General features: G+C 42.2%; 1 protein-coding gene and 1 pseudogene across 1 annotated transcript; one reads left to right on the top strand and one right to left on the bottom strand.

The window, feature by feature from the left end:
- The first annotated feature begins 8,816 nt into the window (after positions 1-8,816).
- Positions 8,817-12,413, top strand: LOC145411894 (uncharacterized). Its single transcript, XM_080281866.1, has 2 exons — positions 8,817-10,627; positions 10,781-12,413. Exons 1-2 carry the CDS (start codon positions 8,817-8,819, stop codon positions 12,411-12,413), a joined length of 3,444 nt encoding a protein of 1,147 aa, XP_080137992.1.
- A 7,614-nt stretch (positions 12,414-20,027) lies between these two features.
- LOC145412265 (5S ribosomal RNA) lies at positions 20,028-20,145 on the bottom strand (annotated as a pseudogene).
- Positions 20,146-21,592: the final 1,447 nt, after the last annotated feature.

Below are 21,592 nucleotides of genomic sequence, written 5' to 3'. Positions count from 1 at the left end.
CGAAGAAGTGCCACGGAAAGAATATAAATCAGTGGAATTGTCTCAGACCCTTGTTCTCGTCGGTCAAGGAGGCTCCCTAACACCTCCTACTTAGCGATTTATTTTTGCATTCGGCTAGTTAATATAAATCTGTTTGTTATGTATGTAGAGTATGGCGGTGTCTGCATTATATAATTATCTAGAAGAGAACTGCAATAGGCAAAATAAATAGCTTAAGAAGGGGTGTAAGGGAGCTTCCTTGGAACGTATTTTCGTACACGTTAAAGCTCCCTAACACCTTTTCATAAGCGATTTACTTTCCTGTTTACACCTTACTGTCCTATTCTGTTATATAAATCTATCATGCATCGCCGTATGGTACGCTCTCTTTCTCTCTCTCTCCTGTATTATTTTAAACGTCTTTGAACAGGAAAAACACTTTTACCAGGATCAAACGTAAATCTCTCTCTCTCTCTCTCTCTCTCTCTCCTAATCTGTTCCTATACTTTACTAACAAGGAAATAAGTTTATGTGTTAGGATAAAGGCTGACTCATCCTCGCTCTCTCTCTCTCTCTCTCTCTCTCTCTCTATTTCTAGACTTTACTAACAAGGAAATAAGTTCCTGTGTTAGCGTAGGGGTCCAGGGCTAGGCTAGATATTGTAATCCACACCGTACAAGGGTAAGATGTGCGTTTTGTGGTATCAAGTGACTAGAAACCGTTACCAGCCTCTTCGGAATTCAAATCGATGCGGGCTCCTGGCCTTTGGTTCCTTCTTTCTTGCATAAAAAAAAACTTCACCCACCAGCAGGATTGTGGCATATAAGGCGGTATTCTGGCAAGGGTAGGAAGCTTACAAACACCGTTTCCTTACCGATTTATTGATTACTATACTCTTATGCTTACTAACACCTCTTCCTTAGCGATTTATTTCTAATTCTGCTCGGTTACTATACTCATGTGCTTACTAACACCTCTTCCTTAGCGATTTATTTCTGATTCTGCTCCGTTACTAAATTCTTGTGCTTACTAACACCTCTTCCTTAGCGATTTATTTCAGATTCTCTTCCGTTACTGTTTTCTTACGCTTACTAACACCTCTTCTTTAGCGATTTATTTATGATTCTGCTCCGTTACTAAATTCTTGTGCTTACTAACACCTCTTCCTTAGCGATTTATTCCTGATTCTGTTCCGTTACTATTTTCTTATGCTTACTAACACCTCTTCATTAGCGATTTATTTGATTCTGCTCCGTTACTATTTTCTTGTTATGCAATCAATATCACTATTAAAGACACAGGCAAACAAGCGACTATTAATGAGTAGTCTCTAAAATAAACCGCTAAGGAAGAGGTGTTAAGGAGCAACCTTACCCAACGAGTATAGATCAAGGTCATATAAGTCAGTATTTCCGTGTTGTGCAATTTCTATATTCTGTTTTATCCCCTCGAGGTCAAGGCCGGTATTTACGTCAGTTGCTCCCTAACACCTTTTCCTAAGCGACTTATTTTGCTTATTACCCTTAGTCTCTGTCTCTCTCTCTCTTTATTTTGCTTATTACACCTTGGTCTCTCTCTCTCTCTGTTACACAAATCCTTTTACTATCGCCATACTCTGCATACGTACCGTACTAAACGATACTGACCAGCCATACCCAAGAATAAATCGCTAAGGAAGAGGCGTTAGGGAGCTTCCTTAACCGACGCGAATACCAAAATACAATCCGAATTTTTTTAACCTGGGAGCATTTGTAGTAGGGGCCCTGTCCGTCTGTCTAGTACTAAGGATTTTCGGAAATTAAATTCTTCTCTTATATTGACTTCAGTTACATGCAGACCATTGTTATGGCTGAGAGAGAGAGAGAGAGAGAGAGAGAGAGAGAGAGAGAGAGAGAGGTGTGTGTGTGTGTGTGAGAGAGAGAGAGAGAGAGAGAGAGAGAGGTGTGTGTGTGTGTGTGTGTGTGTGTGTGTGTGTGTGTGTGTGAGAGAGAGAGAGAGAGAGAGAGAGAGAGAGAGAGAGAGAGAGAGAGAGAGAGAGAGGTGTGTGTGTGTGTGTGTGTGTGTGTGTGTGTGTGTGTGAGAGAGAGAGAGAGAGAGAGAGAGAATGTAAAGGTGTGTGTGTGTGTGTGTGTGTGTGTGTGTGTGTGTGTGTGTGTGAGAGAGAGAGAGAGAGAGAGAGAGACTAACGGGCCAATCAGATTATAGGGTAATCAGGAGGGGCGTGGTAGTTAGGTTTGTGAAGAATGCCAAGGCTGCCTCTCTCTCTCTCTCTCTCTCTCTCTCTCACACACACACACACACACAACTTAGGACTCGATATGAACAGTAACTTGTCCCATCGATAATAATTCTCTCTCTCTCTCTCTCTCTCTCTCTCTCTCTCAAAATGGTGGTTCCTACCCCACCTCACTTTCCTTCTCCCAAAACCAGTTGTGAGTCATGCTATAGTGAAAGTAGCTGTGTGTGTGTGTGTGTGTGTGTGTGTGTGTGTGTGTGTGTGTGTGTTTCGTAACGTTTAAGACGTAAAAAATAGTTCAAAAAAATGTCATTTTAGTCACGTAAGCCTAAACAGAAAACCAAAAAACATCGCTCTAACCACAAGTATAATTCTGAAACACGACGAAGTATTGTGATATAGGTGGGACCTTCTGATTATATGTCTAATTATTATTTTTATTATTTAAGATGTCTAGAAATGAGGATGTGAAGAAGAGTTGTGGTGTGGATGTGATAGGAAGCGTTAGGAGAAACACACTGAGGTGGTTTGGCCATGTGCAGGGGATGGAGAGACAGACTGACAAATGATGAAGTGAGGGAGCGTTGTGGTGTGGATGTGGATGTGATGGGATGTGTTAGGAGAAACACAACGAGGTGGTTTGGCCATGTGGAGAGGATGGAGAGTGAGAGACTGACGAGAAAAGTGCATGTGAGTAAGGTGGAGGGGGGCAGAGGGAGGGAGAGACAAAGCATGAGATGGAGGGACGGGGCGAAGGAGCGCTGTGGTGTGGTGTGGATGTGATAGGAAGCGTTAGGGGAAACATACTGAGGTGGATTGGCCATGTGGAGAGGATGGAGATTGAGAGACTGACGAGGAGACTGTATGTGAGTGAGGTGGAGGGGGAAGAGGGAGGGGGAGGCCAAGAATGAGACGGAGGGACGGAGTGAAGAAGCGTTGTGGTGTGGATGTGGTGGGACGCGTTAGGAGAAACACACTGAGGTGGTTTGGCCATGTGGAGAGAAATGAAGAGTGAGAGACTGACGAGGAGAGTGCATGTTAGTGAGGTGGAGGAGGCAGAGGGAGGGGGAGGCCAAGGATGAGATGAAAGGATGGAGTGGAGAGGTAGGCTACATGAGAGAGGGGTGTGTGAGCTGGGAGAAGGGTAGTGAAATGGCGGGGGACAGGGCGCCATGGAGGCGATTTACTTGTAGCCACCCCTTACAGGATTAAGGGGTCTGGCATAAGACAGATCTACATCCTTTCCGTAGCACTTCTTCGTGACTAGCGCCATATTCTAGGGCTAATTTGGTGTTACAACCGCATTCATTTATTTCACGTAACTCAGTAACAATGCTGTGGCACTACATCCTTTCCGTAGCACTTCTTCGTGACTAGCATCATATTCTAGTGCCAATTTGGTGTTATAACTCAGCATTCGATTATTTCACGTAGCTCAAAGGCAGAAAAAAAGGACAATACAGTGGCTCTACATCCTTTCCATGGCACTTCTTCGTGACTAGCATCATATTCTGGTGCTAAGCTGGTGTTATAACTCGGCATTCAATTATTTCACGCAACTCAGTGGCAGAAAAAGACAATACAGGCTCTACCTCCTTTCCATAGCACTTCTTCGTGACTAGCATCACATTCTAGTGCTAATCTGGTATACGGTAACTCAGCATTCAATTATTTCACGTAACTCACGGGCAGAAAAAGACAATACAGGCTCTACATCCTTTCCGTAACACTTCTTCGTGACTAGCATCATATTCTAGTGCTAATCTGGTATGAGTCAGCATTTAAGATGGAGGCAAGGGAATTTTAGGCCAAGGTAAAATGAACAGACAATAGCAATGTACTCAGTTGTTAATCTATTGTTATAACTCAGCATTCAAGACAGAGAGATGGCAGTTTTAAGTCCAGATTTGAGTAGTAGTAACAGTAGTAGTCGTAGTAGTAGTAAGGTGGTGGTGGTGGTGGTGGTGGTAGTAGTAATAGTAGTAGTCGTAGTAGTAGTAAGGTGGTGGTGGTGGTGGTGGTGGTAGTAGTAATAGTAGTAGTCGTAGTAAGGTGGTGGTGGTGGTGGTGGTAGTAGTAGTAGTAGTAGATGTAGTAGTACCGTAGTAGTAGCAGCAGTAGTAATAGTAGTAGTAAAGTTGTAGTAGTACCATAGTAGAAGTTGTAGTAGTAGTAGAAAATTTTTGTGAAGACAGTTAAGCGAAAGAAAATGGAAAAATCTGATGATATATGGGAGGGGGGTTTATATAACGAAGTGCTTTGGACACATAAATAACTGCTTAAAAAAAAAAAGATTCCTGTGATATATACGGCAATGAATTAATGAAATGAAGTGTATATGAGAGGAGAGGGGGAGGGGTGAGTTGGGGGAGGGCAGTATAATGGCAGGGGACAGGGCGACATGGAGGCGATTTGATTGTGGCCACCCCTTCCAGGATTAAGGCGTCTGGCTATAGATAATGAGAGAGAGAGAGAGAGAGAGAGAGAGAGAGAGAGAGAGAGAGAGAGAATAATATGAAGTGTTTTAGTGATCAATAAATGGACAGGATACCGGTATTATAGAGAAAAGAGACGATATATTTTGAAAAGACTACGAAAGAATATGAAACTTAAAGACAACAATATATCAGTTTAAAATATTGCCTACTTCTGAACACTAATGGTAAATATTAAGAAAATTGTTTTGAAAAGACTAAATAGCATAATGAGTGTTGTTACGACTTTATCAATAGAAAGAAAATAATAGCCCGCACTCTCGTCGGGTAAAGAAGCTCCCTGTTACCTCTTCCTTACCGATTTATTTTCCAGACTCATTTATATCCCTTGGTTTGCTTTGTATCTTTTAAAAATCGACATAGATTGCATAACACACAGGAATAGCGCAACGGAGCAGAGTCAGAAATAAATCGGTAAGGAAGAGGTGTTGAGTAAGCTTCCTAACCGTAGTAGATTGCATGAATAACACAAGAATTTAGTAACGGAGCAGACTCAGGAATAAATCGGCAAGGAAGAGGTGTTAGTAAGCTTCCTAACCATAATAGACTGCATGAATGACAGAATATAGTAATGAAGCAGAATCAGAATCAGAAATAAATCGGTAAGGAAAAGGTGTTAGTAAGCTTCCTTATAACCACAGCAGACTGCATGAATAACAGAAGAATATAGTAACGGAGCAGAATCAGGAATAAATCGGTAAGGAAGAGGTGTTAGTAAGCTTCCTAGCAGTTACAGATTGAATAACACATAAGAATATATTAACGGAGCAGAATTAGAAATAAATCGGTAAGGAAAAGGTGTTAGTAAGCTTCCTAGCAGCAACAGACTGAATAACACATAAGAATATATTAACGGAGCAGAATTAGAAATAAATCGGTAAGGAAGAGGTGTTAGTAAGCTTCCTAACCGTAATAAAATACCGCACATTGTATCTCGACGCCATAATAAGGTATCTGTGGACAAGACAGCCTGATATTGACGTATAAGGAGTTAATATTAAGAAAAATGATTGTTCTGAAAGTTCTGGACAAAGCGATGAACATTTTGAACTTTTAAATCATAACGGAAAGAAAGCGGCCAATCTGAATGCCTAATAAGATATCAGAAGACAATCCAGCCTATTACGAAAGGTATCTAATAGGCATAAAGGTTAATATAAAAAAAAAAAAATGGGTGTTTTGAAAGGGCTAGATGGAATACTAGACATTTTGAGGACTTTCCCTATGAACTGGAAGAAAAATATCTGTCTTTAAAGCATAATTAGGTATCAGGGAAGATGGTATACTATTAATATGGCGTAAAAATGGGGAATAGGGAGAAAAGGGCGTGTGTATTGAAGGTGTGGTGCAGGATCGATGAAAAGCAGACGACGACACCCCACGTTTTCTGTATAAGGGAGGGGGAGGGAGGGGAAGGGGAGGGGGCACTAACCCAAACTCGAGAACATTTTATCCTACTCACTGGCAGTCGTTCATGATTTCCTCCTGGGTCCTCACTTGCACGGGCGCGTATTTTTCCACCTGGTCCTCGTAGTTGCAGAAACACTTGGTTATCTTCTCGTCAAAGGTGTTCACAAGGTCTTCTAGCGAGGCCGAAAATGTATCTTTGAAGGTCTCTGTAGTATCGGACATGTTATCCACGCACTCGTTGTCGTTCTTGTCGGGGGTGGCCAAGGTGGGGTTTGGCGGCGTGGAATTACAGTTTGCATCCTGAGAGGACTGGAAATCGGAAAACTCAGCCCACTCGTCCGTATCGAACTGAGCTAGAGGCACTGAGACCTCCAGCTCGGCCATCTTACCCTCACACAACTCCACCATTGCGTCAACTGACAGCTCGTCGTGAAAGTGCGAGCAATAGCGAGAGCGGGCGAGATCTTGCGGCGGGACTTTTGAATTTCTTCTGAGAGTAAAAACAGGGGTTAATTTTCTATTTTCAGTGGTGAATATGTGGTCTTTTCCTATGAACATATTAATAATCTAAAAAAGGCGTGAGAAATAAACAATATAAATAAATTAATGACCAACAACATCCAGCGCAGAGGCTGTGTATCCACCAAACAAGGGTAATCTGTTCACACTTGCTTGTAAAAATACATCATGACGACGCATTATGTGATTCAAAGTCCATGAATGTATATATTTTAAGCTTACTGCTCACTTTTACCAGAAAAATACAGTATTTCCCAGCATCAACCTACATTTTTTTCTTCCCTGCTGCCGTTTTCCGTATGATATAGTAAATATACTGATCTCAGTCAACATAACTGCCTTGCTTTCCACAAGGTAACACTTTCCTTCAAAGCAGAAAAATGCTTAAATTTTGTCTGCATTTTGGTTTTTAAATACGTATATATATACTTCATCTAGAACTTAACTCCCTCTAACCCTAGCTAACGTTTCGATCCTGCCTGTGTTTTCTCTCATTGGCTTTCTATAAATGTGCTGGAGAGGGAGGCTTTTATGTGATGGCACCAATATAACAAGAGGCGGCTCGATTGCCTGGTCATATAAACGTCCTTAAACTATTTCCTGTCTCCAGAAAAAAGGATAGCGAAAAGGGAACTTAAGCCTGCAGTCTTCCGGGCTTACGTTTTAGATGAACCTAGGAAGAAGAAGAAAAAAAAAAAGGGTAAACAACAAAGACATGTCAAGCATCCCAATGACTAAATAAGACAAGATTAAGGCTCCACATCCATATCCAAAGCACTTCTTCTTGACTAGCGTTAATCTATTGTTACAATTCGGGATTCAAGACCTACAGATGGCAATTTTAGGTCAAGTTAAAGGGAAAAAGGAAGCTTTGAATGTGACCCCGTTGCCAAAGAAACGGGACTGGGTGGTGCTAGTCTTCGTGTGTTTACATTCAGCTGCGCCTGAGCCACTAGGGTTACATATTCCCAGTTGTCATTATTTTTCCTTGGTTTTTTCCTCCTTTCCTTTTGTGTCTCCGGGGGAACATAAGCAGATGAATACGTCTGAGGCCCCGGAGTGAAAAGGTAACATGCTTTGGTAATGGTGGAGAAAGCAAGCGCCGCATAATTAGTTCAATATATTCCAAATTCCATCACAAAATGTCTCCATTATCTTGTACGTGTGTAGGTTTGTTTTATGATTTTGTGATTTTACAGAGCTACCAACAGGAGGCACTGAACAGGCTCTACGTATCCCAAAAAGTTTCAGAACCGATCTAATCACCACACTAATTACAATCTAACCAAACCACTAACCTGTCATATAAGTGATTTGAGAGCAGAAAGGGTAGCGAGAGTAAATATTTAATGTACAGTTATTATTTTCGTCTTTATACCAACAAGAGCAAAGTGTTTAAGGATATCATTGGTCTGTACCTATCCCAAAAAGTTTTCCTGTTTTAAAGTAGGTAAGTATGGGGGCCGATGCCATGAAACGCTCAGCCACGGTACTCATGTCCATAACTTTGGCCTTTGAGCATGTAGTGGGTTATTCACTCAGTTTAACCTTATATGAGGCTGCTATATCGTGCAGGTTACCACAGTTGTCTTTCTTATGTGGTACCATACCATATATCTACCCCACCTGCAGTGGGTGGAGGGATGCCAACTGTCCCCTCCAGGATTCCAGTCTTAGTGTTACTGGGATGCTAACCACTCAGACATCTCGGTGGTAGTTTCAGTCTATATGTCTTTACCGTAAAGCATCGTTACATTGTGCTTTTAAATAATTATCCGGAACAACACTGCCCATATAGGCTAGATTAAGTAGGTTCAAGTTAAATGTCAACCAATATTGCCTTGAAGAGTAGACGTAAAAAAAATGTATAGACTGAACCCAATTTAAAACATCTCGGCAAACCTTTCCCCAACTCCTGCTGACATAAACCATAGTGGCAGTTCTATTGCAGATAATTACCTCTTCATACTTTATTCAAGCCCTTACTGGTCCTCGTTTTTTTTCCCCTTGTCTAGTTGGTAAATTTTTGCTTTTAGCCCCTGGTGCATTTTACTAGTTAGGAATACTCTTCTGTCATTGTCAAGTTATAACCATGGTGCTATGGCCATCATTTCACAGGGCCTCGATGCTTTTCTCTTAGTTGATGTTTGACTCCATCCTTTTTTTCCAGAGTCATCATGGGTGACAACAGCCAATCGTGCCGAGGGTTTGAGACTCCCACCCTGGGAGGCGACCTCTGGCCAATGAGCTTTGATGTTGATCTTGGACTTGATGGCCCCGGGGGAAGGAAGGGTCCAGGGGGAAGCCTTGGGTCTGGTGGGCTGGGTAGCAGTGCACTCAATTCCCTTCACACGGCATCATCGGTGGGTGGAGGCTACGGTGATATCCAGCATCTGTCAGGTCTGTCTTCCATCTTACAGAGGTTTGATGACCTTCATGCTGGGGATATCTGTCAGATGACAGACCTCACCAACTCCCTACCAAAAGGAGATAGCGAAACTGCCCAAAGCTTGCTGGCAAAGTTGGCCTGTCAAGATTTAGGTCCTGATTTGTCCTCAGGAACAGACACCACCCACAAAGAACTTGAGACCTCATTGTTTGACCAGACGACAAGTAATATGACGGATGCATCGGGGAGCAGTAGTCAGGGAGTTGTTTTGTCACAGAAGGCACCACTGGAAGCTGCTGATGTGTATGGAAGGATGACTTGCTATGGTGGAAAGCTTGTACTTCAGCTGAGACACATCAACCTCAGTACCAATTACACCTTGAGTGTGGGGGAGTGTTGGCTCTGTGGTGAGAAGGTCAGCACAGGATCACAGCTGTTTACCCACAAGCACTCGTTGAATGGCATGTTCCAGGTGAACGATGAGTACGTGCAGTTGGACATTGAACACTACATCATTCCTGATCAAGCACTGGACCCCCCAGTTGACGGGAACATGACGGATGGCGTCCTACAGCACTCGGATACTCCCAGCCTTCATCCAGACCTGTCGGCCTCTCGTACTCTGGGACTCACTGGTGGCCTTACTGCAAATGGCGATGGTTTGACAATTGACGACAGCAGTTCTCTACAGTACACAGAACCAGGCTTGGTCCCTCCTTTGAGTTCGTCGGCAAATCTCATGAACTCAGCTGTCCCAGTCAACCACAATTCCTGTATGAGCAATTTTAGCCACCTTCCCCTACCTGGCATGCCCATCACCAGCAGTCAAACTAATATAAATTCAAGTATATCTAATGTTGGGGCTGAAACTGTATCCCACACAACACAGCCATTATGTACAGCCAGCAATCCAGTGTTTGGCCTGTCTGACCCAGCGTGCTCTAATGCAGTTGTCGTCTCATCCACTCCCACTGAAAGAAAGGCATTACATAACACACAGATATCTGTCGTAAATAATTATTCGTTAGGAGGTGGATTAGGCAACTTCACCAATAATAACTTAGTTGTAAATGGATCAATACACAATCAACCCAGTCACCGCGATCCTGGGTTTAGAAATAAGCATCCTTTTCATTACCATGCAACCTTCTCAAACACTGATTTCTCTTGCCATGGGACACCTCCAGAAACCATTACACATGAAAAGCAGACAGATGTTACTTCACTGACGCAGCTTAATTCAATCACAGCTAACCTCGATGGAAAGCCACAGAGAGCAGACATGGTTCCGAAGAAAGCCGAGAGTGGCGCCAAGAAGAGGAAAAGTCGTGCACAGAAGAAACCAAGCGTCATTCAGATGAGGGAGTACCGAACAGACACAACCACCAATCCACAAACAAAGAACTATGGGGCTGAGTCTCTGGATTGTCTGTCTGCGAGAAATTATAACACGCCAGCTGTGGAAAACGTACAGGTCCACGTCAAGAATGAAACGAGTAGCAGTGAGCACATAGCAAGATCAGAGGGGAGCATAGAGGACTGGATCAAGCATAACTTACCTGAAGGGGATCTGATAGTACAAGAAAAGGGGAAACAGGGGCAGAGTAGACCTCCAGTGTCAGGGATCTCAGGTGATGGGCAGCTTCTAGTAGTGGAGAACAAGGGTAAGCAGATAAGCCAAGATAAACCTCCAATTTCAGGAATCGCAAGTACGCAAAAGCCATCGCTAGAGTCAATATCAGGACTCCCAAGCGATGGTCAGAAGCCACCACTTGATCCAGCTAAAGTGTCGAGGAAGCAGCTGGTAGACCCCAAAGCACGGGAGATTGACCAAACCTCTCGCTTGGCCGCCCACATGCTGATGAAGGGGATAGAGTTCACGTGCCGGGTATGCTCGATGAAGTTTGGGAAGGACAATAAGAAGTTCAAAGCCCATATGAAGGAGCACGGGATAGAGGGGGAAGCCTTCTTTGCCTGCTGTTTCTGCACAAAGACATTTATCAAGGGAAAACATTACACGCAGCATCTAGAAACTCACATCAGGACTAGACGGTTTGCCTGTCCAATATGTAGTGCAAGTTACAGCAGGGAGGCGAAGTTACGAAGGCACATGCTGAGCCATACACAGGAGAGCCAGGGAAAGAAGGAGCATCGGTGTTCCAAGTGTCCCAAATCCTTCAGTTCAAAAGAGTACCTGCAGAACCACATGAAGGTCCACGGTGGGAAGAAGTACAAGTGCGAGACCTGCGGGTTCCTCTGCTCCTCCGTGTACAATTTAGATACCCATAAACTGAAGCACGTGGATGACAAGCCCTTTAAGTGCGAGTTGTGTGAGAAAAAGTTTGTTCGGAGGGATTTCCTGGACAATCACATGGAGCTTGTGCATAAAAATAAGAGAAGTAAGTGTGAGGTGTGTGGCAAGTTGTTCTCTCGGAAGGATGTGCTTAAGAGACATTTAGCGGTTCACAATAATGAAACGTACGACTGTGAGGTCTGTGGGAAGAAATTCACTCGTAAGGACAGACTCGCGACTCACCAGAAGATGCATAAGCTACACTGTGATTATAAGTGCTCAATCTGCCCTGCGTCCTTTGCCAGAAAAAGTGTACTGCTTAAGCATGAGAAAATACACAAGACTAAAGAACAGTGTAAGTTGTGTTATAAATTCCTCTCGTCAAAGCAGAAATTGGAGACCCACTTGGCTTTACACGAGAAAAATAAATCAGAAAATCACAAGGACGATTCCGGAGGCCCCCAGAAGTGTGAGATATGCGACAAGACCCTCTCCAGCAGGGCCATTCTGAGGAAGCACCTGAGACGCATCCATGGCAAGTTTCCCCCCAGCAAGAAAAAAGTGGAGGCAGTAGAAAGGGAGAAGAAGTTTGTCTGTCACTGGTGTTCCAAAGGCTTTACCCGAAGTTGCAACCTCAGTACCCACCTCCTACGCGCACACAGTAAAAACCTCGAGGAATACGAGTCGGATGATGACCTTCCTTCCATGCTGCAGCCAAAAAGAAAAAGGGACGCGGATGGTGAAAAGAAGGACGGAAATGCAAATCCCATTACAACCGTGGCATCAACAACCCTTCCCCCATCCCCGTATAGCAATTTTGCCTCTAACGTGCCAAACAGAAGTACCTCCCCACTGGCGGGTCTATCAGGGGGCATCCAGTCTATTGGGCCATCAGTAGATAGTCTTCCCTTCTCCTCCACCTTCCCCTCAACATCACATCCGCTTCACCCACCCTCCCTGCCTCTCCCATCCACATCCCCTCCCCAGCTCCCATCCTCAGGGCCTCCAGACTCCCCAATAAACCTGTCCACCGAGGGCATCACACAAGCGGCCTACCTCTTAGCATACCCCTCTTATGCTGGTCCGTACTAGATCCACCCACTGAGTCTCGGGATATCATTTTTATTTTATTCTTGCATTCCTGACTAATTTATTCAGCTTAGCATAGACTCGTGGACCCACAATCTCATCAGTTTAAGCTCCCTAACACCTTTTCCTTACCTGTTTATTTCTGCATACATCAATTTAAACTCCCTAACATCTTTCCTTACCAGTTTATTTTTGCATATATCAATTTAAGCTCCCTGGCACCTTTTCCTTACCAGTTTATTTTTGCATACAGCTCATTAATAATCTCTTGTGTGTTACGTTTACTTTTAATGTTGATGTTTAAAAGATAAGAGCAACATACAAGACAGCAGTAAGGATAGTATGGAAAATAAATCACTAAGGAAAAGGCATTAGGGAGCTTCCGTAACTGACAAGAATACAGGTTTAGGAACTGGAGGGGTTAGATATGGCCTTAGTAAACCGCTTCAGTACAAGAGGCCTTTCCTAAGCTAAATAAAACAGTTTGGTAACAGGATGAATAAAAATGGACGTCAACCGGATCAACGTCAATCACGTCTTTTCAGTTTTTTCCCCGGCTACCTCTAGATATTTTTTTAAACTATATTTTTATTATTTTTTCTACTATTTTTACTATGCTTAAGGGAGGCTTTTCAGAATGGAAGGGTTAAATACAGACCTACTCAGTATACTCTCAACCCTCGATTTAACGGATCTCCATTTAAGGGATTTTGGATTTAAGGGACTCCATATTCTACCTGACAAACGGACAAGACCATTCAAAAATGATACGTTATGTCTAGGTTATACACATATGTTTCTTTATACAGTACCCTTAAAATAATATTCATAATCATATAAGTAAGTAAGTGAAACAATCATTGCATTTCATAAGAAGATTGTCTTTATATGTGGTAAAACAAGGGACAGTTTCAAGTAAGGGACAGTTTCAAGTAAGGGACAAGTTGATTCCCCATTTAATCCCTTAAATCAAGGTCTGAGTGTATAATCAACCTCTTCACTGTAACAGGTGTCCCCTAAGCTGTATAAAATCAACAGGAGAAGCAAGAATGAAATGAAAAGAGGTAATGGCATGAGAGGGGTGAAACAGACAATTGTACTTAACTCCAGTACAACATTACTCACTCTCATTTACAAAAACGTTTACTTTATCCTCTGATTTAATGGTTATGGTGAATATGTAGAAGAGTGGACATAAACGCTGATCCATAAATGCTGATCCACTTCATTAAGGTAAATACTGTAAGACGACTGAGCATTGAAAAAAACTAGTAGCTACTATGACTTTTAAAACAAGACAGAGCATTTAAACTAAGTACTGTGACCTTTAAAACAAGCCTGAGCATTTAAAAAAACTAGTAGTGACCTTTAAAGCAAGACTGAGCATTTAAAAACCTAGTACTGTGACCTTTAAAACATGACTGAGCATTTAAAACTAGTACTGTGACCTTTAAAACAAGACAGCATTTAAACCAAGTGCTGTGACCTTTAAGACAAGACTGAGCATTGAAAACTAGTACTATGACCTTTAAAACAAGACTGAGCATTTAAACCAAGTGCTGTGACCTTTAAAACAAGACTGAGCATTTAAACCTAGTACTGTTACCTTTAAAATATGACTGAGCATTTAAAAACCAAGTACTGTGACCTTTTAAAGACTGAGCATTTTGCAGTCCACCAACTTACAATTTCAAATGAACCAGGGGCTACAATTACTACTACTACTACTACTACTACCATTACTACTACTACTACTACTACCACTAAGTCTACAATACCATATCAAACTGGGTTATATTGACATGTTTACCAATAACCACCAACTCAGAGGATATTCACCCATTTTAAATTTTTGTACATGCTAGACACCAGTCATGCATTTCTCTGTAGTTAATATTTTTGTGGCACTACGGATCGGGCAGAAATTCTCACAAACGTTATTATTTGTGTGATGTATACCAAAGAGAAAGCATTAGGAGACTTACGTACATGTAGATACACTATGCCAAATGCTTCTGTGTACTCTTATGTGTGTTACTGCATTATTTTTTATTTATTTTTATTACTACAGGGTTTGGCCATGTGGAGAGGATGGAGGGTGAGAGACTAATGAGGAAAGTGTATGTGAGTGATGTGGAGGGGGGAAGAGGGAGGCCAAGGATGAGATGAAGGGATGGAATGGAGAGGTATATGAGAGAGGGGGGTGTGAGCTGAAAGCAAGGCAGTGAAGTGGCATTGGACAGGGCGACGTGGAGGCGATTTGTTTGTGTCCACCCCTTATGGGATTGAGGCATCTGGCAATAGACAGATAGATTTTTATGACTTCATTTAACATATCTCATTTACACACAGGGAAACTAGGTTATGACGAGGATGGAACCACTGCTAGGGTATATATGTTTAATTGATCTAAACTGTTCTGTTGCCAAAGCAAATTCTTTTAGCAGTAGTACTATTTATTTTTTATTTTCTCCCCCAAATAGTTTGCTTAATACAGTATCTACCATCTGCAATATCTTCTGTTACCCATCCCATTCAGTACTACAGACAATCTCCAAACTTTGTAGAGTCACCAACTGATAGTCAGAGTAAATAAAGCTATAATTGCTGTGGATGAGTAACCAAGAGATGATTTTTAACCCCCTGATTATGAAAACTATAATCCTAAACTTAATATAATCCTCTAATGGTATCCAGAATAAAATGACGCTGATGCTGTGGTACTGAAAGGGTTATATATTTCAGCAGGTTCTCTTGGTGTGCATTTTTTCCATAGCATAATACTGTATCTGATTAATTTCATGCTACTTTTCTAGATGACACCTTACATTTTACACACAAATATTTTCTTACCCTGTTTCTATGTCTCTATCTATTGCCAGACGCCATAATCCCGTAAGGGGTGGCCATTTGACTTTGAGTTATTTGTTTTACGGGGAGGGGCACTAACCCTCCACCAACCCACTTGTTGGCACGTAGGGAACACGTATAGTTTGGTTATATGGTTACCACCCAGCGTTGTAAATGGTTTCCTGGCTGCTAAGTTATAATGAACGGTAAAATCCAGCCGTAGTTAAAGATATATGAGATGCTTAGAAGTGGAGGGAGACAAGAGGCAGTACAGCATGGAATAGTAATAATAATCATCGTTATCATCATCATCATCATCATCCGGACCTCCCTTCCCACCAGTACTGAGGCATCCTGACTCACAAAGGCCTATATTCTCCAGCATTTAGAGCTTACTGTATTGGACTAGTTGGCGTATCAGATAGAGCCAGGATTCCGGGGGCTTGAATGATGAGTGAATGGACTGCAATGATGGATAATATAGAGCTTACTGGACTAGCTGGCGTATCAGATAGAGCCAGGATTCCAGGGGCTTGAATGATGAGTGAATGGACTGCAATGATGGATAATATAGAGCTTACTGTATTGGACTTGATCAGCACACAAGGGCCCACTCTTTCTCTCCCTGCATTTATCGAAGAACTGTCCCATAGAGGAGACAGTACCCATGTGTAATGGGGGAGATGTATACATTTGAAAAAGCATAGTATTGTGTGTGTGTGTCATATTTTTGAATTCATGTATTATTGTTTGTATTTTGGAATTTTGGTGTGATAAGTACAGGCAGTCATTATTATTATTATTATTATTATTTTTATTATATATCACCTTTTGCAAATTAAGTTCCCAGTGACTTAAAGGAGGGAGGGAGAGAAGGAAGGATAGAAGAAGGGAGAGTGGAAGAAAGGAGAAGAGGAAGGAGGGAAAGACAGAAGGGATAGAGGAAGAAAGGAGAGGAGGAAGGAGGGAAAGACAGAAGGGATAGAGGAAGAAAGAAGAGGAAGGAGGGAAAGACAGAAGGGATAGAAGGAGAGAAGAGGAGGAAGGAGGGAAAGACAGAAGGGATTGAGGAAGAAAGGAGAGGAGAGAGGGAGGGAAGGAGGGAGAGAAGGTGGGAGAGAGGGAGGGAAGAAAGGAAAAGACAGGCAGGAAGAAAAACTACTTCACATTACTCATGAACCCCTTTCATTAGGTGATATTTTACTGACATATTCCTCCCTTGAGAGGGAGAGGTAGACCGAGGATGAGGTGGAGGGATGGAGTTGAGAGGTATATGAGGGAGGGGGGGGTGAGTTGGGGGGAGGGTAGTCAAATGGTGGGTGACAGAGCGACTTGGAGGCGTTTTGTCTGCGGCCACGCTTTGCGGGATTAGGGCGTCGGGCTATAGATAGATAGATAGATAGATAGATATTCCTCCCACCTCCAGATACCTTTACACAGCTCTAGGGAGACTTCTAATAATAATAATAATAATAATAATCTGGTCTTTCCAATTCTGATCTCTCTCCAGTGCTGAATAAAATAGAGCAAGAGATGGTGAAAAGAAGATGATCAAAGATGTCACTGTTATCTGTGCTGTAGAAATTGTATGGATATCTCTGAACTCATCCGTGGCTAGGAGGAATACAGTGAGGTGGTTTGGCCATGTGGAGAGGATGGAGAGAGAGACTGACAAATGAGGAAATGAAGGAGAATTGTGGTGTGGATGTGATAGGAAGCATTAGGAGAAATACAATGCAGTGGTTTGGCCATGTGGAGAGGATGGAGAGACAGACTGACAAATGTGGAAGTGAAGGAGCGTTGTGGTGTGGATGTGACAGGAAGCATTAGGAGAAATACAATGCAGTGGTTTGGCCATGTGGAGAGGATGGAGAGACAGACTGACAAATGAGGAAGTGAAGGAGCATTGTGGTGTGGATGTGGATGTGATAGGAAGTGTTAGGAGAAACACACTGAGGTGGTTTGGCAATGTGGAGAGGATGGAGAGTGAAAGACTGACGAGGAGAGTGTATGTGAGTGAGATGGAGGGGGAGAGGAAGGGGGAGGCCAAGGATGAGATGGAAGGATGGAGTGAAGAGGTATATGAAAGAGGGGGGCATGAGCTGGGAGCAAGGCAGTGAAGTGGCGGGGGACAGGGCGACATGGAGGCGATTTGTTTGTGGCCACCCCTTGTGGGATTAAGGCGTCTGGGAATAGATAGATAGATTTTCATGGTGTTATGTATTTTTCTCAGATCAACCCATACTCCTTTATGTATATGTTTTACCCAGTGACTCCATACGTTAGAGTCAATAGTATTTTCATGTTATTTCAAATCTAATTCACTCTGGGATATTATGCACCCATATACTAGTACAAATATTACAGAAGAATGTGCTATGTACAATATTACTCTCAATGTTGTCTTTCAATCTTGTACTTCAATTTGTAACCATTCCCAGAACAATGTATACAAAATAGATACAAATATAGTAGAGACAAATATGATAGATAAAAATACGATAGATAAAAATATGGTGTTGTTTACAGTGTCAATGATGCCAGTATTGAAACCCATTAAATTTAGGGTGTGTGTTCTTCAGTACATTCTTGCTGCTTCCTAGTGCTTCTGTTCAGCGTAGGATTGGCTCTTTGATGTGGAGGGGTGTGATATGAGGAGCTCCACAGAGTAACTACGAACATGCCAAGCTCAGAAATAAATAAACTAATAATAATAATGATAATAATAATAATAATGATAATAATAATGTTCCTCTTTATTTGTCTATGGTGCCCCCTCCCCTCTCTCTCTCTGTTTTCCTGTGGTGCTTCTCTCTCTCTCTCTTTCTCTGAAAGAGGGGTGTGAGATGGGGAGAGGGCAACGAAATAGCAGGGGACTGGGCGACATGAAGGCGATTTGTTTGTGGCCACCCCTTATGGGATTAAGGCATGTAGCTATAGACAGATCGATAGATAAACAGACACATAGATAGACAGATAGACAAATAGATACAAATATACAGATAGACAAACAGACACAGACAGTTAGGCAGATAGACAGATGGATTGATACATAGACAAAGATAGATAGACAGATTTTGGCACATTCGGAATTACTGCACTTCATGGAGCTCCTTATATGGCGTAACTACACTCCTTCAGCATTAAGAGGCCTTTCCGAAGTTGAAAATCATCGGATAGCAGCAAGATTATCGTAAACACTAAAGAACATCACCCATTTCAAAGGGTTAACTTAAAACCGTTTGATCTCCTGTTTACTTAACCCTGTGCCGGTATTCAGTGGAGATGTGTTCGTTCAAAAATTCAAACTTTACTGGAAATTTTCTCGGCTGAATTGTTGTTTATATGTAAATACTGTGAATATTAAAATTATATAGTTTAATATACAATAAATGTAATATTATCCCTTTTATACATGTTCAGTTTTCTTATAATCTAAGTTGAAAATAAATATTTGTTTAAAAATACTCTTTCTGTAACCATCACATTACCTTTCCATCATCCATCATCAATTCCAGTATTTTCCCACAAGCCTAGGGTGCCCAGGGCTGGTTTTAAGATAAAAAAGACTACATTATTTTCACTCTAACTCGGCCTAAAATTGCCACCTTTCCATCTTGAATGCCAAGTAGTATTAGTAGTAGTTATTCCCTAGGCAGTCTGGCCGAACAGCCCCAAGTCCCTAAGGAAGGAACTTGTAAAAACAGACTGACACTAGAATGCTGATGCAATGTGGATGCAGAGCTGTAATATTGTCTTTTTCTGCCAGTGAGCTATGCAAAATCAACTACAAAAGGATGAGAGTCTGGGTCGTTAAGTGAATAGAGTATAGTTGAGTTGCAAGACATGAGCAATAAAATCCAACCATCCCTCAGCATTAGAATTGCATGTGAGTGAGGTGGAGGGGGGGAGAGGGAGGGGGAGGCCAAGGATGAGATGGAGGGATGGCATGGAGAGGTATATGAGAGAGGGGGGTGTGAGCTGGGAGCATGGCAGTGAAATGACAGGGGAAAGGGGGATATGGAGGTGATTAGTTTCCATCCACCCCTTATGGCATCAAGGTGTCTGGCAGTAGATAGATAGATAGACAGATATATGATAGATAGATAGACAAACAATAGATAGATAGGTAATAGATAGACAGATAGATAATTTTCCCTACATGCTTTTTAACTTCCTGAACTCTGGTTAACTTTACACAGAAGCAATTACTAACACTAAAGTTTATTTTTCATTATTTCCAAATGTACTAAAAGTAATGTACTGATAGGAAAACATTACTAAACTTACTGCAATCCATCCCTTTTATGAAACATGAGTACATCTAATTACAGGACAGTACTTTAAGACTATGGGGAAGTGTTCATCATCATCATCATCCGGACCTCCTTTCCCACCCAAGGGCAGGGTGAGGAGTAGCAACGTCCAGACAGCACAAACTTGCCCAGTCCAACAGGCCACGCTTCCATTCACTCATCATTCAAGCCCCCGGAATCCTGGCTCTACTGGATACGCCAAAAACATTCACCATATTCTGTAGCTCCACACAAACGTATTCCAAGTGGTTTTCAAAAACTTTTTAATACCTAGATACTGTATATTTTGCACACTATACTTCAACTTATGTACTGGTGCAGAATTCATCATTCATTCATTGCCAGATGCCATGTATCCCAAACAGGGTGGCCAAGGGCTTAGAGTTAATTGTTTTACAGGGAGGGGCACTAATCCTCCACCAACCCCACCTGACACGTAGGGAAAACGTTATGCCAACAGCTTCTGGTGTTCGCAGGCGGTCACCCATCCAAGTACTAACCAGACCCAACGTTGCTTAACTTTGCTGATCGGACGGGAAGCGGTGTACTCAACGTGGTATGGTGCAGAATGTGGGGACTATAATACATGAACAAGAGAACATCAGAGCTTAATAAGGATAATACACTGCTAAGTTGTTCTGGTACAGTCTACAATACTGCTTAGAAAGTTAGAATACAGTACCATACAGTAAATTTAAGGATGATGGTGCAAAATGTGGGTACTAAAATATACGAACAAGAGAATATCAGAGCTTAATAAGGATAATACATCGCTAAGTTGTTCTGGTACAATCTACAATACTGCTTAGAGTTAGAATACAGAATTATACAGTATTTCTAAGGATGATGCTGTTCTATGCCATACACCCTAGAGAGGGTTGGAAGTCGGTGAGGCTAGGGAACTGACAAGAGATCAAGCTGGCTGGATGAATGTTGTGAGAAGAAGTGCACGATCAGGGATTTGGCACCCCTTCTCAACATGGCAGCGTCTGGACTGACTCTATTGGATACATTTGTGTAAAGTTACAGGACGTGGTGAATGTTTTTGGCGTATCTGATAGAGCCATGATTCCGGGGGCTTGAATGGTGAGTGAATGGAAGCGTGGCCCATTGGATTAGGTAAATTTGTGCTGTCTGGACATTGCTACTCCTCACCCTACCCTAGGGTGGGAAAGGAGGTCTGGATGATGATGATGATGATTTTTTTTTTTCCACGCCCAAGTGATTTTATTCAGCATATATGAGACGTTTTAAACTGCATGGGATGGTGGTATAAATTTGGTCTGGCACAAGCCGTTCCTATGTTTAATAATATCAGGGGCTTGAACGAATATACTGACCTCTTCCTCCTCCTCCTCACCATCGTCATCGTCATCAATCATCATCATCATCGTCAACATCATCATCATCACCAATCATTGCCAACATCATCATCATCACCAATCATTGCCATCATTGTCATCAATCACCATCATCATTATCATCAACCATTGCCACCACCATCATCTTCATCATCATCAATCATTGCCATCATCATCATCATCATCAATCATTGCCACCACCATCATCATTATCATCAACCATTGCCACCACCATCATCATCATTAATCATTGCCACCACCATCATCATTATCATCAACCACTGCCACCACCATCATCATCATCACCATCATCATCATCAACCATTGCCACCACCATCATCAATCACTGCCATCATCATCATCATCAATCACTGCCATTACCATCATCATCACCATCACCACCATCATCATCATCATCATCATCATCAAATCCAGTAGTACCCTACAAGGAGCGCAGAAACCAAAGAATAACCACTAAGTCCCAATACTAAAGACAAGTGCCTAACCAAACCTAAAGGCATATATGAAAAGTGTACGAGGCTAGTGGGAAAATGTGGCTCATGGAATATCAGTAATTGGTACAAAGGGCCACTCTTGATCTCCCAAATGTACCAGAACTGTCCCATAAAGAGGAATGAACCAAAGTACAACAGGG

This window comes from Coenobita brevimanus, chromosome 11 (assembly GCF_032717465.1).
Source record: "Coenobita brevimanus isolate Jiangsu-jjx chromosome 11, ASM3271746v2, whole genome shotgun sequence".
Classification (NCBI taxonomy): Eukaryota; Metazoa; Arthropoda; class Malacostraca; order Decapoda; family Coenobitidae; genus Coenobita; species Coenobita brevimanus.
This window is presented reverse-complemented; position numbering and strand designations above follow the sequence as displayed.

Bases quoted from the DNA above. Each gene is read 5' to 3' on its own strand.
- LOC145411894 (XM_080281866.1), top strand. From the start codon at position 8,817: ATGGGTGACAACAGCCAATCGTGCCGAGGGTTTGAGACTCCCACCCTG. The intron at 10,628-10,780 runs GCAGAGTAGACC...AGGACTCCCAAG, and splicing joins CAAGAAAAGGGGAAACAGGG to CGATGGTCAGAAGCCACCAC.